The sequence below is a fragment of the Tamandua tetradactyla genome, chromosome X, assembly GCF_023851605.1.
Source record: "Tamandua tetradactyla isolate mTamTet1 chromosome X, mTamTet1.pri, whole genome shotgun sequence".
NCBI lineage: Eukaryota > Metazoa > Chordata > Mammalia > Pilosa > Myrmecophagidae > Tamandua > Tamandua tetradactyla.
The window spans coordinates 130,643,295-130,660,705 of record NC_135353.1 but is presented as its reverse complement, the minus strand read 5'-3'; the positions used below and the strand labels follow the sequence as shown (position 1 = coordinate 130,660,705).

Sequence of the window (17,411 nt, the reverse complement as noted above, 5' to 3'; positions counted from 1 at the left end):
AAAACGCAAATTAGGACACGCTGGAATGCAATAGATCAGAAACCAAAAGAAAAAATATCATTCTCAAAAGATACAAAAAAATAAATACAGCATGTTAAAATAAGGGTTAGTGCATGTTAATGGGTATTTGAACATTTGTTTTCTTTTGATAATTTGATTCCATAAAGGTTGAATGGAAAGCTTCAAAGCACATTCTCTAGCAACAGTTAAAAACCAAGAAATGCTTTCTGTGTTTAGAATGGCAGGCTCACAAAATTAAAGTGAATATGAGGTACTCCATGTGGTAAAGCTAACTAGCTTCAATGGTGATAGAGTGCTGAGACTTGCAAAAATAAAAGCAGGAGTGCTTACGGTATTGCTTTTATACCTATCGCTCTCTGTGTGACAGTTCCATCAAGAAAAAGTATGCTTATGAAAGAAGTGCTTCAACAAGCTATATATTTTAATATATAAAAATAACCAAGCATCTCACAAGAAAGCAAGATAGTGATGAAGCAAGCTTTCTGAATAGTAACATTAACTTTCCCTCCAGGGAGCCATAAACTCTGATCCTACTCAACTAAGTCTGGTCATTATTTTTTTATTTTTATTTTTAAAAAATCATTACCGAATCTCAGTTCACCAGCACTTTGATATATTTTTTTACATGGGCAGGCTCTGGGAATAGAACCCGGGTCTCTGGTATGGCAGGCGAGAATTTTGCCTGCTGAGCCACTGTGGCCCGCCCTGGTCATTATTTTTAACATGTAAGAATGAGTTGGATATCAACAACATAAACAAATGAAACAGATACATTAAACATCAATATCTTAACCATAAATGAGTAGCACGAGAAGGTTGCTGTGGTCCAAATGAAATTATCACATGGTCATAGGGTTGAGAAACAATGAAAAAGGATACTTTAAAATAAGAGATACAAGGAATATAAAAAGAATGCTTAAAGACTGATCTTTTAAAGGTTTTAAGTTGGTTGCTGATTTTAAAAAAAGACTTAATGAAAATAAACAGTAGAAAACAAATAAAGAGGTAGTCACTCAACAGGTTACTTACATGCACAGAGGCCATTGGGAATAAGACAGCATGAAAAATGTACAGGGGTCATTGAAATATGGCTTTTAATATATTAGTAAAATAAAAGTATAATATGCACAAAATAAACTTTATCATGCAATATTCTAAACACAAGGCAAATAGATCACATTAAGAAACAAACTTATTTTAATAAAAATTCAATAATATCCTTATATAAAAGCCATTGGATTTTATATGCTAGTATATGTATAGAAATTTCATCCGGGAAGAGTTGTAAGAAATTCTTTTCAGAGAGTGTAGGTACGGAAGCCATTCAAATTTTCATTTTGTACCTTCCTGAACTGTTTGAAATTTCTAATCATGAGCGCCTATTACTTTTGGTATTTAAAAAAAAATTCACTAGGGCAGTATGAAATTATGGCTACTTTCTGTTATCTTTAGAGTTCTCTGCATTAAAGAAGAAAAATGTAATAGATTTTTAAAGTCAACAGTATTTATGAATTTGTGGTATTAAGCATAATTTAAGCAAACCAATGGTATAGTAGAAATCCTGATAGCATGAAGGTAAACAAGGGTATTTCAGGATATTTAAATACCACTGCTCAAGGCTCTAACATTTTAAAAACTGATTTAATGAAGGCTTTTTAAAAAAAGTTTACTTTAGTAACTTGATCTAAAACAGACTTTTGGAAGTTCCAGGGATCTTAAGGCCTCAAGAGTATATAGCTATTTTAGCAGCATGACAATGCTTTTCACAACAAATGTATGTGGTAAAGCATTGCAGAAAACACATTTGCTGTAGACTTTACATAGATCATAATCAAATGTGTTCCCAAGGCTTCAGAAGTACTGTCTGGCATAGTTTACTTATATAATCTTGATTTCCTATTAAGTTATTCAACATTCCCGATCCTTCTTTTAGGTATTTAGGTAACTACTTGAAAGAAGGAAAGGAAGGAAAGGAAGGAAGGGAAGGAAGGGAAGGAAGGGAAGGAAGGGAAGGAAGGGAAGGAAGGGAAGGAAGGAAGGAAGGAAGGAAGGAAGGAAGGAAGGAAGGAAGGAAGGAAGGAAGGAAGGAAGGAAGGAAGAAAAAGAAACTTTCCAGTTGAATCTTTTTCATGAAAAAGCTTTAATCAAATCCTTGTCTCAGTTTGAAAGGCTACAAATATCTTTGAATACAGTAAAAACCTCCAATGGAAAAAAAAGGCATCGCACACTGGTAACATTGGTCCAAGAAGTGCACACTCAAATGCCTGCAGTGGTAAGTTGGCTAATATATTTGAATGCAGTAGGCCAGGTGCAGAAAGAACAGGAAATGTGGGGATAGTGGGTCCTGGAGAATTAGTGTCCATCCAAAGGGACATCACCAGCCCTGAGTCGCTAAGAGAGAAAATGGGCCCAGTGTTGCCACATCCTGTTTTTTCAAGGCAAATCAGAAACCTAGATTTTTAAAAGAAATTTATATACACATTTTTATTGCAAAATATCATGAAATTGTGAGCAATAAAGGACTTTCAATCATAAGAAAATTACATTAAGATAACCTTTTAAGGGGGAAGTGAAACAGAAATAGGGGTTCAAGGAGAAACAAGAAACAATCTGAACTGTCCAACTGTGAAAAAAACCTATATTTTTGTGTTAAATAACCTGATGTTCAAATGTGATAACTAATCAAAATGATTTTAAGCACTGTGTGTGATAAAATTTATCTATGGGTCATAGTCAGCTAATGGGCTGCCACTTTATAATGAAAGATATGGGCAACACAGTTTGAATAGAATTCTGTTTTAAATAATGTCTGGAATTTCTTGGTGACAAAAATGGCAATAATGAATTCTAGTATTACTGTTCCCATCATTTCTAGCTGTTGACCAAGTTCCCATTCTTTATTTTTACTACAAATATGGAGAACTTCAGAGTTTGATGATAAGGTTTGGATCTTGCCATCAATATGCTGAATTCAGATTTGAACCAGGAAACAAAATATATGGCTCTTGCTTTAATTTACTGACTACTATGGGAAGGACAAAGAGCATACTGTATTTTACAATCAACTTCTGAGAAGGTCAGGAAAAACTGCTAGAAATAATAGTTTGACCTATGGCCCGTGGGCCCACCTGGCTAGTTCGTGGTATTTAAGGACATGATATTTTGAGTTCGCAAAGCATCTGTCTTATTGAGGGAGGCTGACAGTATTAGTTTCTCTCTTTTTTAGAGCAATTCTTTATACAGGCAGTTAAGCATGTTAGGATGAAATTTCATCATAGCTAAAAGCAGAATAGCTAATAAAATAGTTTATTCCTTGTCCTGACAATTTTATCCTTTGTAAAGATAATCTCTAGGCAAATGGTTCTTTCTGGACTTTATCAAAAACAAAAGGGAAGAACTGGTTGCTGAAATGGAAGAAATCTGAAGAGATGGTAACATAAAGGAATGCTAGACCTTGTAAGGCAGCATACTTCAGAAAGTCCAGGGAAAAAGCTGAGCATCTTCCCACGACAAGAAAAACTAAAAGAAGAGAGCTCATGAATGACTATTTTGTGGGAGAGAAGTCTTAAAAATGGTATTTTGACTATATAGTCACAAATAAGCCTAACAAAAAACTCGGCCAAGAAACCTGGGTGGGTCTGCAAGACCATCTGGGAAGCTCAGACTTTTTTGTAAAGAGCATGAAAGGAGGGCCTTATACGCAGTGAGAGATACTGACACATAGAAAGAATAATCCCTTTAGCATGATGACGAAGGCTCTGATGCCAGGAAGACCACTGCTTAGGAAAAAGCTGAAGATAACAAAAAAGGCATGGTGATAGGTCCCCTATCTCCTTCCTTTCTTAGTTCTAAATTTATAAGAACTTAGGTCCATGGTTTGGGATAGGAAGGTTACTGTCATAGCAATTTTATTCTATCCCTATTAGGGTCTCTCTCTCTCTCTATATATATATCAAGAGAGATACCCTTCTAAATAGATACCCGTCTAAATAGATCTCTATCTATCTATCTATATCTCTTTCTATATTATATCAAGGGTGACATCCTTCAAACTTGACAGGCAAGGCACATGTTTCACAGAAAGCTCAAATCTGAGATAAAGGAGAATAAAAGAGTATTTGACTTCATTAAATGATACCGATTTGTCAGGCCTAGTAATGAAAGAATCTTAGAACCCCTGAATTTTAGGATTAGAAAAGATCTCCTTGATTGACTAATCTAGTTCTCTCATTTTGAGGCCCATGGGAGCTAAGTAGATGCTTAATAAATGGTATTACCACTTCATGGTAATTTCAGTCTAAGATGGAAAAAACATGCTACAATTAAATTCACAGTTACAAATCACTGGCTTTGTATCTATTGATATGAAAGTGAATTTCTTCAAATAGTGATCCTTGAGTATTTAAAATTAATAGTTACTAAATTATGTTTAACTAGTCTGCTTTAAATATTTCTTTCCTTTGTAAAACAAAACAAAACAAAACAAAGAGCCATTATGAGACTATTGCTCTACAGTAGCACATAATAAATGATACATTTTATTGGAAATAAAAATGATGTAATGTAGATAATGTGAGGGAAAGTCTCATCTAACTGAAACATTTAAAATTAATCCATGTGGCAACTCACATTCATTACGCATTATATAGTATTTCAAAATGTTTACTTTTAATCTCTGATGAAGAAATGAGCAATTCAGAGTTTCTAAATACATTTCCCTAGTGAATGCTACCATATTATAACATTCTAAAGAGTAAAATACATTTCACCTTTGTCAGAAACACACTGTCGAACTGGGTATGCATGATTGGATTTACTTGATTTTTATTGCCATATGTTTGATTTTTGGACTCATTTCTGAGACCTTGGGAACCAATCTAATGCCAATATCAGGGCTTTCAATTCTGCAGAAAAAGTTCCTTAAAAAAGGTTTTATATTAAGTTCTTGACAATAAGTAAATCATACTCTGTATATCATCATGCATTTTCCTTTAGCTTAAGCTACATCTTGTGAGTCTTCTGGGAATTCAACTGCAATGAGAGCCCATGCTTTCTTGGTATACTTTTCAGTTTTTAACAGAACATATGGATATATGACTTAAGTAGAACACAAGCTTTAATATAGACAGACATACTGCAAAAGGAAGGCCAAAATAATGATCTTGGTCTTTTAGGAGCTAGGAAATACCATGAAGGAAGAAGACTAGTCACAGAAACTAACCAAACCTAGTAGGCATCCAGGTCATCTGTGCTCTTTTAAGCCAACCCTGGAATCATTTGCAGTACAGTTCTCTGTTAAGAGTGCATCTCTGCCCTTAGGTATGTCATAGGTCCAAGTGCCAGAGAGGAGCCAGGAGGAAGGGTATCTGCTAAAACCAATCTTAGCCAAGGAGGTATGAATCCTGGTGACTCAGCAAACTCTCAAGCTCTCATTTATCAGGGGAAGATTTAAAGCATTGGGTTCCTTTTGTTCCAGAGGATACTATTATTTCAAAATAACATTTTTCTTCCTGTAAAGTATAATTCTGCACAATATCTGGCAAATAAGCAATATATTAGCAATAAGTAGGTGGGAGTTTATTAAAAGTTCTTGAGGATCACATATGGTGGAATTTTTGGGCAGAGGACTCCAAAGACTGAATTGAAACATTATGTCTATTTAGGTCTTTAAGATGTTTAATCTGGCCTCAGTAACAGTCACACATTTCCCTACCTGCATTGTGCTTTGCCAAATATTTATCTTTGTACTGCTTCTTTTTCTTGCCAAACCAAGTACAGCTGGCCTGCTGCTCCTGTTTGGTCTTCTCCATGGCAATGCAAGCTACGCGCCTAGCACACAAAGAAGGAAAAAAAAGCCAAATGAATAGTTTCGTGTTGATAAAAGAGAAAAATCATTCATTTGAAGAGTTTACAAGAACCAGCATGAATACACTCATTATAAATCTTTCAAATCATTCAGATAAAGGTTATGCTTTGGCTCTCATTACAATTTCCTAGAACTGTTTTAAAACATTGGCTTTTATTAAAATGACAACATATTTTTTGAGGATTCATTGATAAAGTTTAGAAGCCTACACACATGGCTGTAAGATACAGTGAATATGGAATTCTGAGACATGGCAAACCTGGTTTGAATCCTGGTTCTATTACACAACTAGCATTTATTGAACCCTTAGTTTTAGGCACTTTTCTAGGACCTTTACATGTATTAGTTCATTTAATCTTTACAACAACATGTGAAATTGGGTCACCATTTTATGGATGAGGGGACTGAAGGACAGAAAGGTTAAGTAACTTATTCTGGGCAGTGGGGATAGTCTCCACTCATGCTCTTAGCTATTATATTATATTGGCAATCTCCTTAACCTCTCTGAGCCTTTTCTATAGCTCCTGTAAACTAATAGAACAAAAAATGTAAATAATGTCCTAACACAATCAGAAAATTATAATTGTTCTAATTGATTCCAGTAGTCAGCATCTGTAATATGTGCACAGATGATGTTAAAAAGCTGCTCTCTTAGATTTAGTCTATGCAAATACTTCCCTTTCAGGATATTGCCACAGAAGGTTTTACTTACTTAATGATTTTACTTGTGGATCAACCAGAAAGCCCCTGAGTGAGCCATATATAGGAGAGCCCAGAATCACTACCAGAATGCTGTACAACGCTATTGTAAATGCCGAATTATTATCCAAAAGGGTTTTCCTGATTTACATTCCCACCGGTAGTGGATGAAAATTCCTATTGTTCCACTTTGTTGTCAACACTTGGCATTATAAATCTTTTAATTTTAGTTATCATGGTGGGTAAATAATGGAATGTCATTGTGTTTTTAGTTTGTATTTCACTGGTTACCATGAGATTGAGGACCTTTTCATATATGTTTAATAATTGTTGGAATTCCTCTTCAGTAAAGAGCCTGGTCATCCTTTAACCATTTTCTTATTTAGTTATTTGTCTTTTTTCACATTGATTTGTAGGAATTCTTTATATGTCTGGATATTACACCTTTGTTAGTTAGATGTGTTGCAGATATTTTCTTCTACTCTGGTTTGCCTTTTTACTTTTTATGTTATCTTCTGATGAACGTTAAGTGATTAATTTTGATTTGGTCAAATCTATTAACCTTTTCTTTTATGGGAATTATTTTTTAGTATCTTGTTTAAGGAATCCTTTCTTGTCCCTGAAGATATTCTCCAATATATTCTCAAGGGCTCACAGTTTTGTCTTTTGCATTTTGGTTTTTAATATACTGGAACTTATTTTTGCATATGGTGTGAAGCAGGGGCCCAATTTTGTTCTCCCCCCCCCAATGGATATCGAATTGCCCCAGTGTGATTTATTGAAAAAAAAAAAACAAAACCTGCCCATTCCCCACTGCTATGTAGTGCCACTTCTATCACAGAGCAAGTGTCATTCATGTATAGGAATATTTCTGGGTTCTCTATTCTGATCTACTGCTCCATGTGAGCATCTCTCTCTCTTTCTCTCTCTCTCTGTGTGTGTGTGTGTGTATATATATATATATATATATATATATATATATATATATATATATATATGTTATCCTGATTACTATAGTTTTATAATAAGCCTTGGTAAGGCTTTCATCCTTGTTCTTCAAGAAGAGTATCTTGGTTATTCCTGATTCTATACACTTCTATGTAAAATTTAAAATTAGCTCATCAATTAAAAAATTCTATTGGGACTTTGGTTGGGACTGCATTGAATCTGTGAAGCAATCAGGGAAGACATCTCTACAACATTGAGTCTTCCAGTTCATAAAGGCAGTATACATCTCCATTTATTTAGGTCTTCTTTAATGTTTCAATAAATGTCATATGCAAGAATAGAGAATAGATAGGCTAACGTACTTATTTTGCTTTATTTACACTCTCCCCACCCTAAATTACTCTGAAAAAAACACAAACAAACAAACAAAAAAACCCCAAGGTATTATATCATTTCCTCCTTAAATAATGTTAAATCTCTTTTACATTTATAGATTCCTTTTCCTTCCCTCTCTCTCTTTTTGTTCCAAGCAATTTATTTGTTGTAGAAACTAGCTGGGTTTTTTTTTAAGAGTCTGAGCCTGGATTTTTCTGACTGCATCCAGTAGTATCTTAAATATGTCTGTCTTTCTTTTGAACTTCCTGCAGAAAAGCAATTAGATATAGAGAACTAATCAGATTCAGGTTCTATTTTTTTTGCAAGAATACTTTATAGTTTTATGGTGGTGCAGTCTATAGTATCTTTTAAAAATCTTATTGATTTGTTCATTGGTGATTAGTAGGAAAATAAAATATTTTTGTATACTGACTTTTGTAATCAGCAACCTTGCTAAACTCTTATTAATTCTAATTTTTGTCTATAGATTTCTTTGAATTTCTACATGAAGAACTGCATCACTTGCTAATTTTTTTCCTCTCCGATAATGTTAGCTATTAGTGGTTTACTGCAGATGCTCTCTATCAGTTAAGGAAGTTCCCTTCAATTTAGCTTCTGAGAGTTTTAATCATGCTTGGATGTTGAATTTTACCAAATACCTTTTCTGTATCTATTGTTAAGACCACTCACATTGTGTTTGCTCCCCTTCAATATCAGGGGACTTCAATACCAGTGCCTTGTCAAGCAAGATGAAATTTAACAAGGATAAGTAAAGTAAGGCATTTGATTCTAAAAACCTGATTTCTCATTTACAAGATATGAAAAATGTGACTTGGTGTTTACTTATACCAGCTATCTGGAACTATTAGTTAAAGGGAAACCTCAAATAAAATATATGACTTGAATTTTCCTGGCTGACCCATGCTATGTGTACCTGGGTGCAAATTCATTCTAGGTGGATCAAGGTCACAAATTTTTCAGGGAAAGTTTGTTCTCTCTCTATTTTTTTTTTTTTTTGGCTCTGCTCAGTGACATTTTTATCTGTTTGTTCTTAACCTAGGGGTATGGGCTTTTGCTGTCCTAATGTGGGGAGAGTCCCCAATTTGTACAGGCCTTAAGTCTTAAACTTGATCCTCTGGCACAGAAGTGTTCAGTAACAGTAAACGTCCTTAGGGCCAAGTAGACTAATGTGGTACTCCAATATTCTGGTTATTGCTTTGATTAAAGACTTTCATGAAAATATTGGGTCCCCCAATATCTTTTCAGTTATTCAATGCTTTTAAGGTAATTAAAAAAACCATATTTCAGCAGCACTTTTCATTTTTTTTTTTCAGCAGGAGGACTGATCCAAATAACCTAGTTGACTATTACGGGAAACAAGAAACAAACCTGTTCTTTCTACTGCTATTTATCAGGATTCATTCAGTGGACCCAGAGTTCTATGTATTATTTAAACATGACTTATATAGATGATGTGACTATGGAGAGGAGGTCTGGAATCTACAGAATTATTTTCAATAAAGTGCTTGTAACATATGACAACATTCAAAAAATACATTTTATAAAAAGTTATCAGCAACAACATAACAACATCATTGAAATGACTTAGAAATCACTTTCCTCCTACTTATGCTTTTAACTGTTTTGTTTTCTTTTTTGTTCAAGAATTTTATTGTATAATTTTCTCTAAATCATCTCTAATAAAGACAGTATGATTTTTCTCTGAATAAAAATGACCTGGATGATGAGGACTTTTACTTTATAATTTGCTCTCAAATACAGGGTGGAAACATTTTAGCTTCTACTTGCTTCTGGAATTCTTTTTTGACTGTTTCTTGAAAATCAGACTGAAAGATAATGCAAGATGGAAGGGTCCTACTTCCTCTATTTGGGCCTGTGCTTCCTCATGTGTATAATGATGACACCACAGCTCTAACATTGTAAATATAATAATATTTTTGGGAAACAAAAAGAAGATCTAATAAAAGAGACTAAGAAATTAATTAACTAAGAAATTCCTTATTTAGTGTGAACAATGGGTAAAAAAGCAGTCATAAAGGTCTATGGCCTCAATGTCATTGGTCTCTTTTAGCTACATTCAAGTACTTTTTGGGGAATTGGCACAATGCCTAACAGTTATTTTTTTGTCACATGAAACAAAACTCAAACATTAAGTTATCTCTTTTGCATAAGATTTCTGGTATATTGCCAAACTACTGACAAAGGTAAAGCTATCAAAAAAGTTTCAAAACATAGTTCTACTAAGCAAGCTGCAACAATTATTGCAGAAATAGATTTTTACCAAAATATATAGTAATCCATGACTCCTAATCAATTCCTCTTATCTCAGTTAAAAACAGTTCCAAAAATTCTAACTTCAACCTCACTTTCAAACCTTAAACTTTCTGACAGAAAGTTTTTAAAGAACTGGCAAGGAAAAGCACAAAGATTCTTACTGTGTTTTTCTCCTATCAGTAAAACATGCTCTATCTTCAAATACCCTGAGTGATATTAAATGACTGCATTTGAGTTTTTTGCTGGTGATGGCGCGGCATGGGGGTGGTGGTGAGAGTATAGGAAGAAGTAAAGAGAGGGTACATTAAAAAAAACTGTTAATACTAAAAGGATTGAAACAGCATATAGGAGTGGAATGCTCTTTTCACAGCTTTGCTAGGACTCTGTGGTGTGACCTCGGGCTAGTAACTCAGCTTCTCTCTAGGCCCTTTTTTCCTTAGAGGTAAGATGAAGAACTGTGCTATGGTCCTTTTACAGTACGTGACTCTAAGGATCTCACTAACTGCTGAGAATTTATGTTTTTTTTTTCTGCACGGGCAGACTGCTGAGAATTTAGAATTCTTGGACGACTAACTTGAGTTTTGTTTGGCTAGTAAAGCAAGGAATCTACCCAAACAGATTTTACACATTAAAACAATAATATAAAATTGAAAAACACATGGGCAGGGCTTCATTTTTATCAAAAAACAAAATGAAACAACAAAAACATACCATTCCTGAAGTTCAGGAGAAGGAATGAGACCTGCAGTTCCATTTTTTGAATTTTCCAGCTTACCCTGCCACCAATTGTGATCATCCTTACTAATAATCTGGATAATGTCACCAACTCTGAATCGAATACCAGCTTCTTTGCAAGGGATGAGGTCATCCTTGGCTGGATCATATTCAAATTGTGCTCTTACATAGATCTATAAAACAGACATGTGTAAGAAAGGATGCCATAGTGATGTGAAAGAAAACAGCTCTAATTTTCTAATAACCACACACTAACATGTACAATACAAACAGGACACCAGATGATGAAAGCAAAAATGATGCATGGAAATACAACAGAAAAAACTCCTACCACTAGAAACAACATACTATGTTTGATGTGCAAAGGTTCAAAACCTTGCTGTTTTTATTTGAAGGGAACATTTAAGAAATATGTTTAATAAAAGTAAAGACAATTTCTGCTTTTATGTAGCAGAAGAGGCCTATAATTATAGAGAAATATGCTTACCATTTTTAAACCTGCTTATATTTAGTTGATGTTATGGCTACATTGTCATGACCATGTGTGCAGCCTTCAAGCCATAAAAATTAGCATGCAAGGTCAGTTTTAACCCTAAAGCAGCATACTACATAAAAATAGCAAGAACTCTGGGTTGGTACCTTGCTGTAAAATGCCTATATGACAACCAGCAGTGTCTACACACTGATGATAAACTTAAATGTAATTCAATTAAAAAATATTTTTTAATAGTCTTGTTTTTTAAGGGACTTAGGGTTTTATGTTTACTATTTTAATCTTCTGAGAGAAGAAAACGAGTTTGAATCCTAGCTTTGCCAATATAACACTTGAAATCAGTACAGAGCTTCAAGATATGCATAGTTTAAGGCTCTGAGATTTATGATCTGTAAATTTACTTAGTAAATATAAAAGAAAACAGATTAGCTACAAGGGGTTCCCATATGGCAGCATTTTATGAATTAATGAATTTATAAATAGTTTAATAAAGTACTAGATATACAGTCTCACAATTATACAAGTCTTAAGACTAAACTGGATGAATTCTATCAGGTGTTAATTTATACAAATACTAACAAAAAAAATCTGATAATTTCTTAACACTACATTTCAAAAGAAGATCCCATAAAATTTATCTCTCTTGAAATCAAATTTGAATATTAATGTTTAAGTCACTGTAAAACCAACCTGAAGGTTTTGGAACCATTGCATGATTTTTCTGTTTATTTTCAGAAATCCAGCCTATACAATTAACAAGTCTCTACATTTGCACCTAAAATCTATACTTTTAGAGTGCTGGCAATTGGAAAGTTACTTGCTAGTGTTAGACAGCACTTAACTTCATGTTTGAATTAACACAGGCACTTTAGTGAAGCCAGGATATTTATGCTCTTTTTCTTATTTTTTCATTGTACATGCCTTTTAGAAATGTACATACAAATATGAACTTAAGAAAAGCTTTCAAGTTTTAGAAAATTATTGCTTAAAAATGTTCATCAGCATGTACTTTTGAGTTGTTTTTTAACCTTAAAATTTTTTTCCACCCCAGAGGCAGGCCCATAAGACTCCAAAGATTGAATTCTTAACCATCAACACAGAATTATCAGGTTGAAATTACAATAACCATCACAGCCATAAAGATGCAAGGAAAAAATCTTTAAAGAGAATTAGTACAATGTGTTAAAATGAAATGATACAAGCTCTCAATGCTCAAATGTTATGGTCTAAAATGCAGACATTATGGGATGAAAAGGGTTAATAAAGGATTGGCTATTAGCAGCTCAATTTAGAGAAATTTCTATAGAGGATATCTATTCACCTGTCGTCCTTTTGGTTGGGTAGTTGATGGCAAGTCCTGTAGAATAAAGCCAACCCAGGAGAAAAATTTTCATTTACTTTTCAAGAGTACAAGGTAATTTGTGTGTTCTGTTACAATATGCTTTAAAAATGAGCTAGATTTAAGTTGTAGAGAGATAATATACATTATTCCATTTCTCAGAAATGTTGAGTTATCAAAAAATCAAACCCAGGCCATTTAGCAGCAAGCTGAAGAAAGCAGGTAAGTTTAAGCAGAGAGAAAATGTGTTCTTAAGAAACAATTCAGCATCTTCAACACAAAAGCCACTGCAAGTGAAATAGCCTACTTTAAAAGAATCCAAAAAACTGAAAGTTGCCTTTTTCAACTTAGTCACTATAACCATTTAGATTTCGAAAAATTCAATGGTTATATGGATTTTCACCATCTTAAAAGTATTAAACACTAACTGTCATAAATGAATTCCTCTGGTAGCCTATTTTGAAGTTCAAAATAAAGTCACAGAAAATTTTCTTAAATAATTTCTTTTACTGATATACTTAATATCATTCTATTGGAATGATTTCTAAATTAGTTAAGATTTTACCTGATAAAAAAGTTGATATATATTTTAAAGGACAAATTAATAGACAGAAAAAAGTGATACTACCGTATTATTAGGACCCTCAATAATTTTATCTGGGTAATAAACAGCAGTATCAGTGACTTAGAGAACATTTTGTTACCCTCTAAATATTGCAAACCTGCACCTATTAAGTGCTTCCATTTGTATAAAAAAACAATTTCTTATATATTACAAAATGGATTGGTCTGAAAAAAAGTATAAAATTCCCAAGTTCAAATAAAATATAAAGTACTTTGTGTTAAAGATGTGATAACAGCGTGGCTTAAGTGCAGTTTGAAGCCAGTTCCTTTGCTTTTCATATTCAGGCAAGGCTTATAATTCACAAAAATATGTGCACGTACCACAATAACAGAGGGCACACCAATTCGTAAACTTAGATAGCGGAAACTAAGAAATGCGGCTGATATCACTCAGATTAGAAAACTACAAAGTCCGAGAATACCCAAATGGCTGCTCTGCAAAATCCTTATATTATTTCATCTTATCAAATTAAAAAAGTATGCAGAAATTTTAACAAATTTCCATTTACATCTTTTGGATAGGCTTGAGCAAAGTAATAAATACTAGTGGGGTGGTACAGAAATATTTTTAGAATGATCAGAGCAATCTTGAACTTATACCTTTTCAAACTTAACTAATGAAAGGGATTTCTACTGAAAAGAAAATGCTAAAAAAAAGTTTTCCAGGGGTAAACTGCAATATAGCTGTAGTAGCCTTGTATATTGGCAAAAGACAATATTTCCACTGAACACATGTAACTAGAACACTTATGGCAGGTGAGCACCAACAAAATTTTCACACTTTTGCTGTGTGAAGCTAGAGTTCTTACCGAAACAGAATTGTTAGTGCTGCTATGACCATTAGCTGGGGACTGTCTGGAAGTGGAGGGGGAATCTCTCTGAAATAAGACACAAGGTTCATTAACACATAACACCGGCACAGAAACATAGATATATTCACATCAACAGTTACAACCACAGTCTGACAAGCATTTCCTTTGAGGTTTTAGCTGTAAAGGTGTCACAATGACTTATTTGCATGATTTCACAGAAGTATGAAAAAAATTTTGCAATTTGAAGAGTCATATATTATAAAGTGATGACCATATCATTCATTAGTCATCTCTCCTGTCTCCAAAATTCTAGAACCTTTGCTTTCTTTAAATGAGACCAAGAAGAGTGACTTGATATTAAAATCCTATCAAGTATCATACAATGACAAATATTACAAATTTATTGTGCTGAAGATCCTGGTAACCTAATTTTTATTAAATTTTTTTGAAAAGTATTTAACAATTTTTAGATAACTCAGTAATGATAACTACTGAGTGACTCAATTTGAAGTGAAATGAACCTAAAAAACAAAAAGATTTCTCATGTTGTAATCACCGTAGAATTTTTCCAGGAAAAATACTACTAATAAGGATAAAAGACAGATATATGCCAGAGAAGAAACCTTTACTCTTTAAATCATTTTAGTAGAATGAGTAAAATAATGCTCTCAGGCCTATAAAAATATTATGCTTCTGAAAAAGTTCCCAGCAGCAATAGCTCCTCTCTCTATATACACTCTCCTCAATTGCACTCTCTATACTATTAAACATACTCAAAATCCCTTCCAGACTCCATTCCCTTATTGGCCAAATTAACTTTAATAATAAGAACAAGGAGAGAAAAATTTGTTTTGATAGAATCCTTTTAAGCCTTTGAAAGTGTATGTCTGCTCAAAAGATAGAAAACATTTTTTCATTTAAAGGAAATTTCTGAAACTTCTTAGGTTTAAAAATAATGGGATCCCTTAGATCAGCATTTTCAAACTTTAGTGAGCATACTGATCTCTCCAGTTGCCACCCTCAGAGACTCAATTCAATAGGAGCAGGGTGAGGCCCAGGATTCCACTCTTACTAAGTGACTGGGAGATGCTGGTGGTGGTAGCCAAAGAACCTTTCATTGGTAAGTACTGCCCTGGTGGGACGAGTCCCAACAACAGGCTTGAATTCTGCCAGAACACAGGGTCAAAAACGCTGGGGGTGGGGACAGGAGGGGAGGTGTTATTTTTTCTACTATTCCAAAGTAAGGAAGGTAAAGGGGGAAGGGGGTATGCTCTTACTCAAGAGTAATTTATACATATAATACTGGTTCCACCCCAAAATTAGTCCAATCAGTTTCTAAACAAAAGAGAAACTTATGTTTTATTAAGAACTAAGAGAGTATCTTCTGGTTAGTTAGCCACAAAGAAAAAAATCAATTGTATTTACAAATTTCTTCAAAGATAAGAAAGAGCATGAGGAGCATTTGATTTCAGAATATTGGAAGTGTTTACATAAAATGCATATCAACATTTTTTCATTCCCAGCAAGGTCAGTGCAGTAGGAAACAAACTGCAATCCTAGAGCAGAAACAGTTCTGCATTTTCTTTTGAAATACTGTATAGTACTAACTGAAATTCCATAAAAAGCCACTAAGAGGCGCTCAAGACCCAAGATACCAGAAATCCCAATTGTCATAGCTCACTAAATACATACTGAGAAAACATTTTTAATATATGTGTATGTACTTACATATATATTTATATGTGTATATGTATATATATCTTCAAAGCATTTAGAAAATAACATGAAGTCTCATTTGTCTTGTGATATTCACAATATTACTAGAGTTAGGAAGAAGCACTATAATTTTTCTCTCTAATTCTCTTAGGTACAAATTCAGTTTTCTAGACGAGCTCCAGTAAGATTCCCGTCAGTTTTAAAAATTAACTTTTGGAAATGTATACTTCATACTGATGTACAACTACTTGAAAGATGCACATAAAAGAACAAGTTTCAATAAATAATACTGAAGCTGAATATGCAATGACCAAAGAATGATATTATTTATGCCAGTTCACATTTCCAAATATAAAAAGGATAGACTTTTGAATCTCATTTAATAATCAACATACATCTTAATAATATAGGTTAGAAAAGCTACAATTTCTATAGGATAAGCCTGTTGTAAGAAAGAAACTTTGGGGTTGTATTATTTTAGAAAACTTACTTTTCTATGACTCACATAATATTCCAAATTTAAACAATTTTACAAAAGGTTGCAAAAGCTTATATTCCTCTGATAAAATAAGTTACCTGTTCATCATGGACCTTAATATTCATCTAGAGAGAACTATCACAATTATTTGAACAATTCTATCTTAATAGGAATAGATCACTTCTCAGATTCTTGGAAAGAAGAACTATCTATGTGATTTCTTAACAATAGGGAAATGAATGTACTTCCTGGAAATAAGATTGCAATTAAGGTTTTTATGTTTTCTTTCCCTCAGACTCCATCTTTTGTTTATTAAACCTTATGTCATTATTTGTAGCTTTGCTTTATTTTGCATATTGCATAGATTTTTTTTTTTTTTTTTTTTTTTTTAAATGGGCAGGCACTGGGAATGGAACCCAGGTCCTCGGGCATGGCAGGCAAGCATTCTTACCTGCTGAGCCACCGTGGCCTGCCCTATTTTGCATAGATTTTAGCCTGCAAAAAAAAGTGCTGAGGAGATCCATATGAAAGCAGGGCTGAGTAGGTGGATGGGACCTACTCTGTTCCGTTATCTTTGTTGTAAAATTGGTGTGCAGTGATCTAACAGCACAGGCAGAAACAATTCCCCAGAAAGCAAAAACATCCAGCCATCAGCAGATAATTAGTTAAGAACTCAGAGGAGATGGGGGTGGTTTCTTAGAGTCATTACCTCACAGGATGAAGACTGAGTGCGGTAACTTGGCACAATCTTGAAGGTAATACTCCCTCGCATTTCCCTCTATAGAAAAAAAGAGAGCAGTCTTACAAACAAATGCTGCACACAAAACCACACAAGAAACCACTCAAAACGTGGAACAATTAGTGCAAGCCATCTGAGAGCATAGAGCCCTAACATGAAACCAAGCTAGAAAGCAGGGAATGCTCACATTTACAGTAGAGGAAGTTCCTGGGAAAAGCACTGCAAAGTCAAGGCTCTTCATATAGCAATACTATAACATAGCTCTGATGGC

General features: G+C 33.8%; 1 protein-coding gene across 8 annotated transcripts in view; it reads right to left on the bottom strand.

Annotated features, from left to right (window-relative positions):
• Positions 1 to 17,411, bottom strand: part of CASK (calcium/calmodulin dependent serine protein kinase) — a 533,324-nt gene that overhangs the window by 15,836 nt on the left and 500,077 nt on the right. For 2 of the 8 annotated variants that reach the window (XM_077145443.1, XM_077145444.1), the window contains exons 17-21: positions 17,111 to 17,179; positions 14,205 to 14,273; positions 12,754 to 12,789; positions 10,916 to 11,112; positions 5,735 to 5,850 (exon numbers count right to left, since the gene is read on the bottom strand). In XM_077145443.1, the coding sequence (XP_077001558.1) occupies positions 5,735 to 5,850; positions 10,916 to 11,112; positions 12,754 to 12,789; positions 14,205 to 14,273; positions 17,111 to 17,179 (487 nt within the window). The remainder of the gene's footprint in view (positions 1 to 5,734; positions 5,851 to 10,915; positions 11,113 to 12,753; positions 12,790 to 14,204; positions 14,274 to 17,110; positions 17,180 to 17,411) is intronic. The other 6 variants (XM_077145445.1, XM_077145451.1, XM_077145446.1 and 3 more) reach the window with 3 other exon arrangements.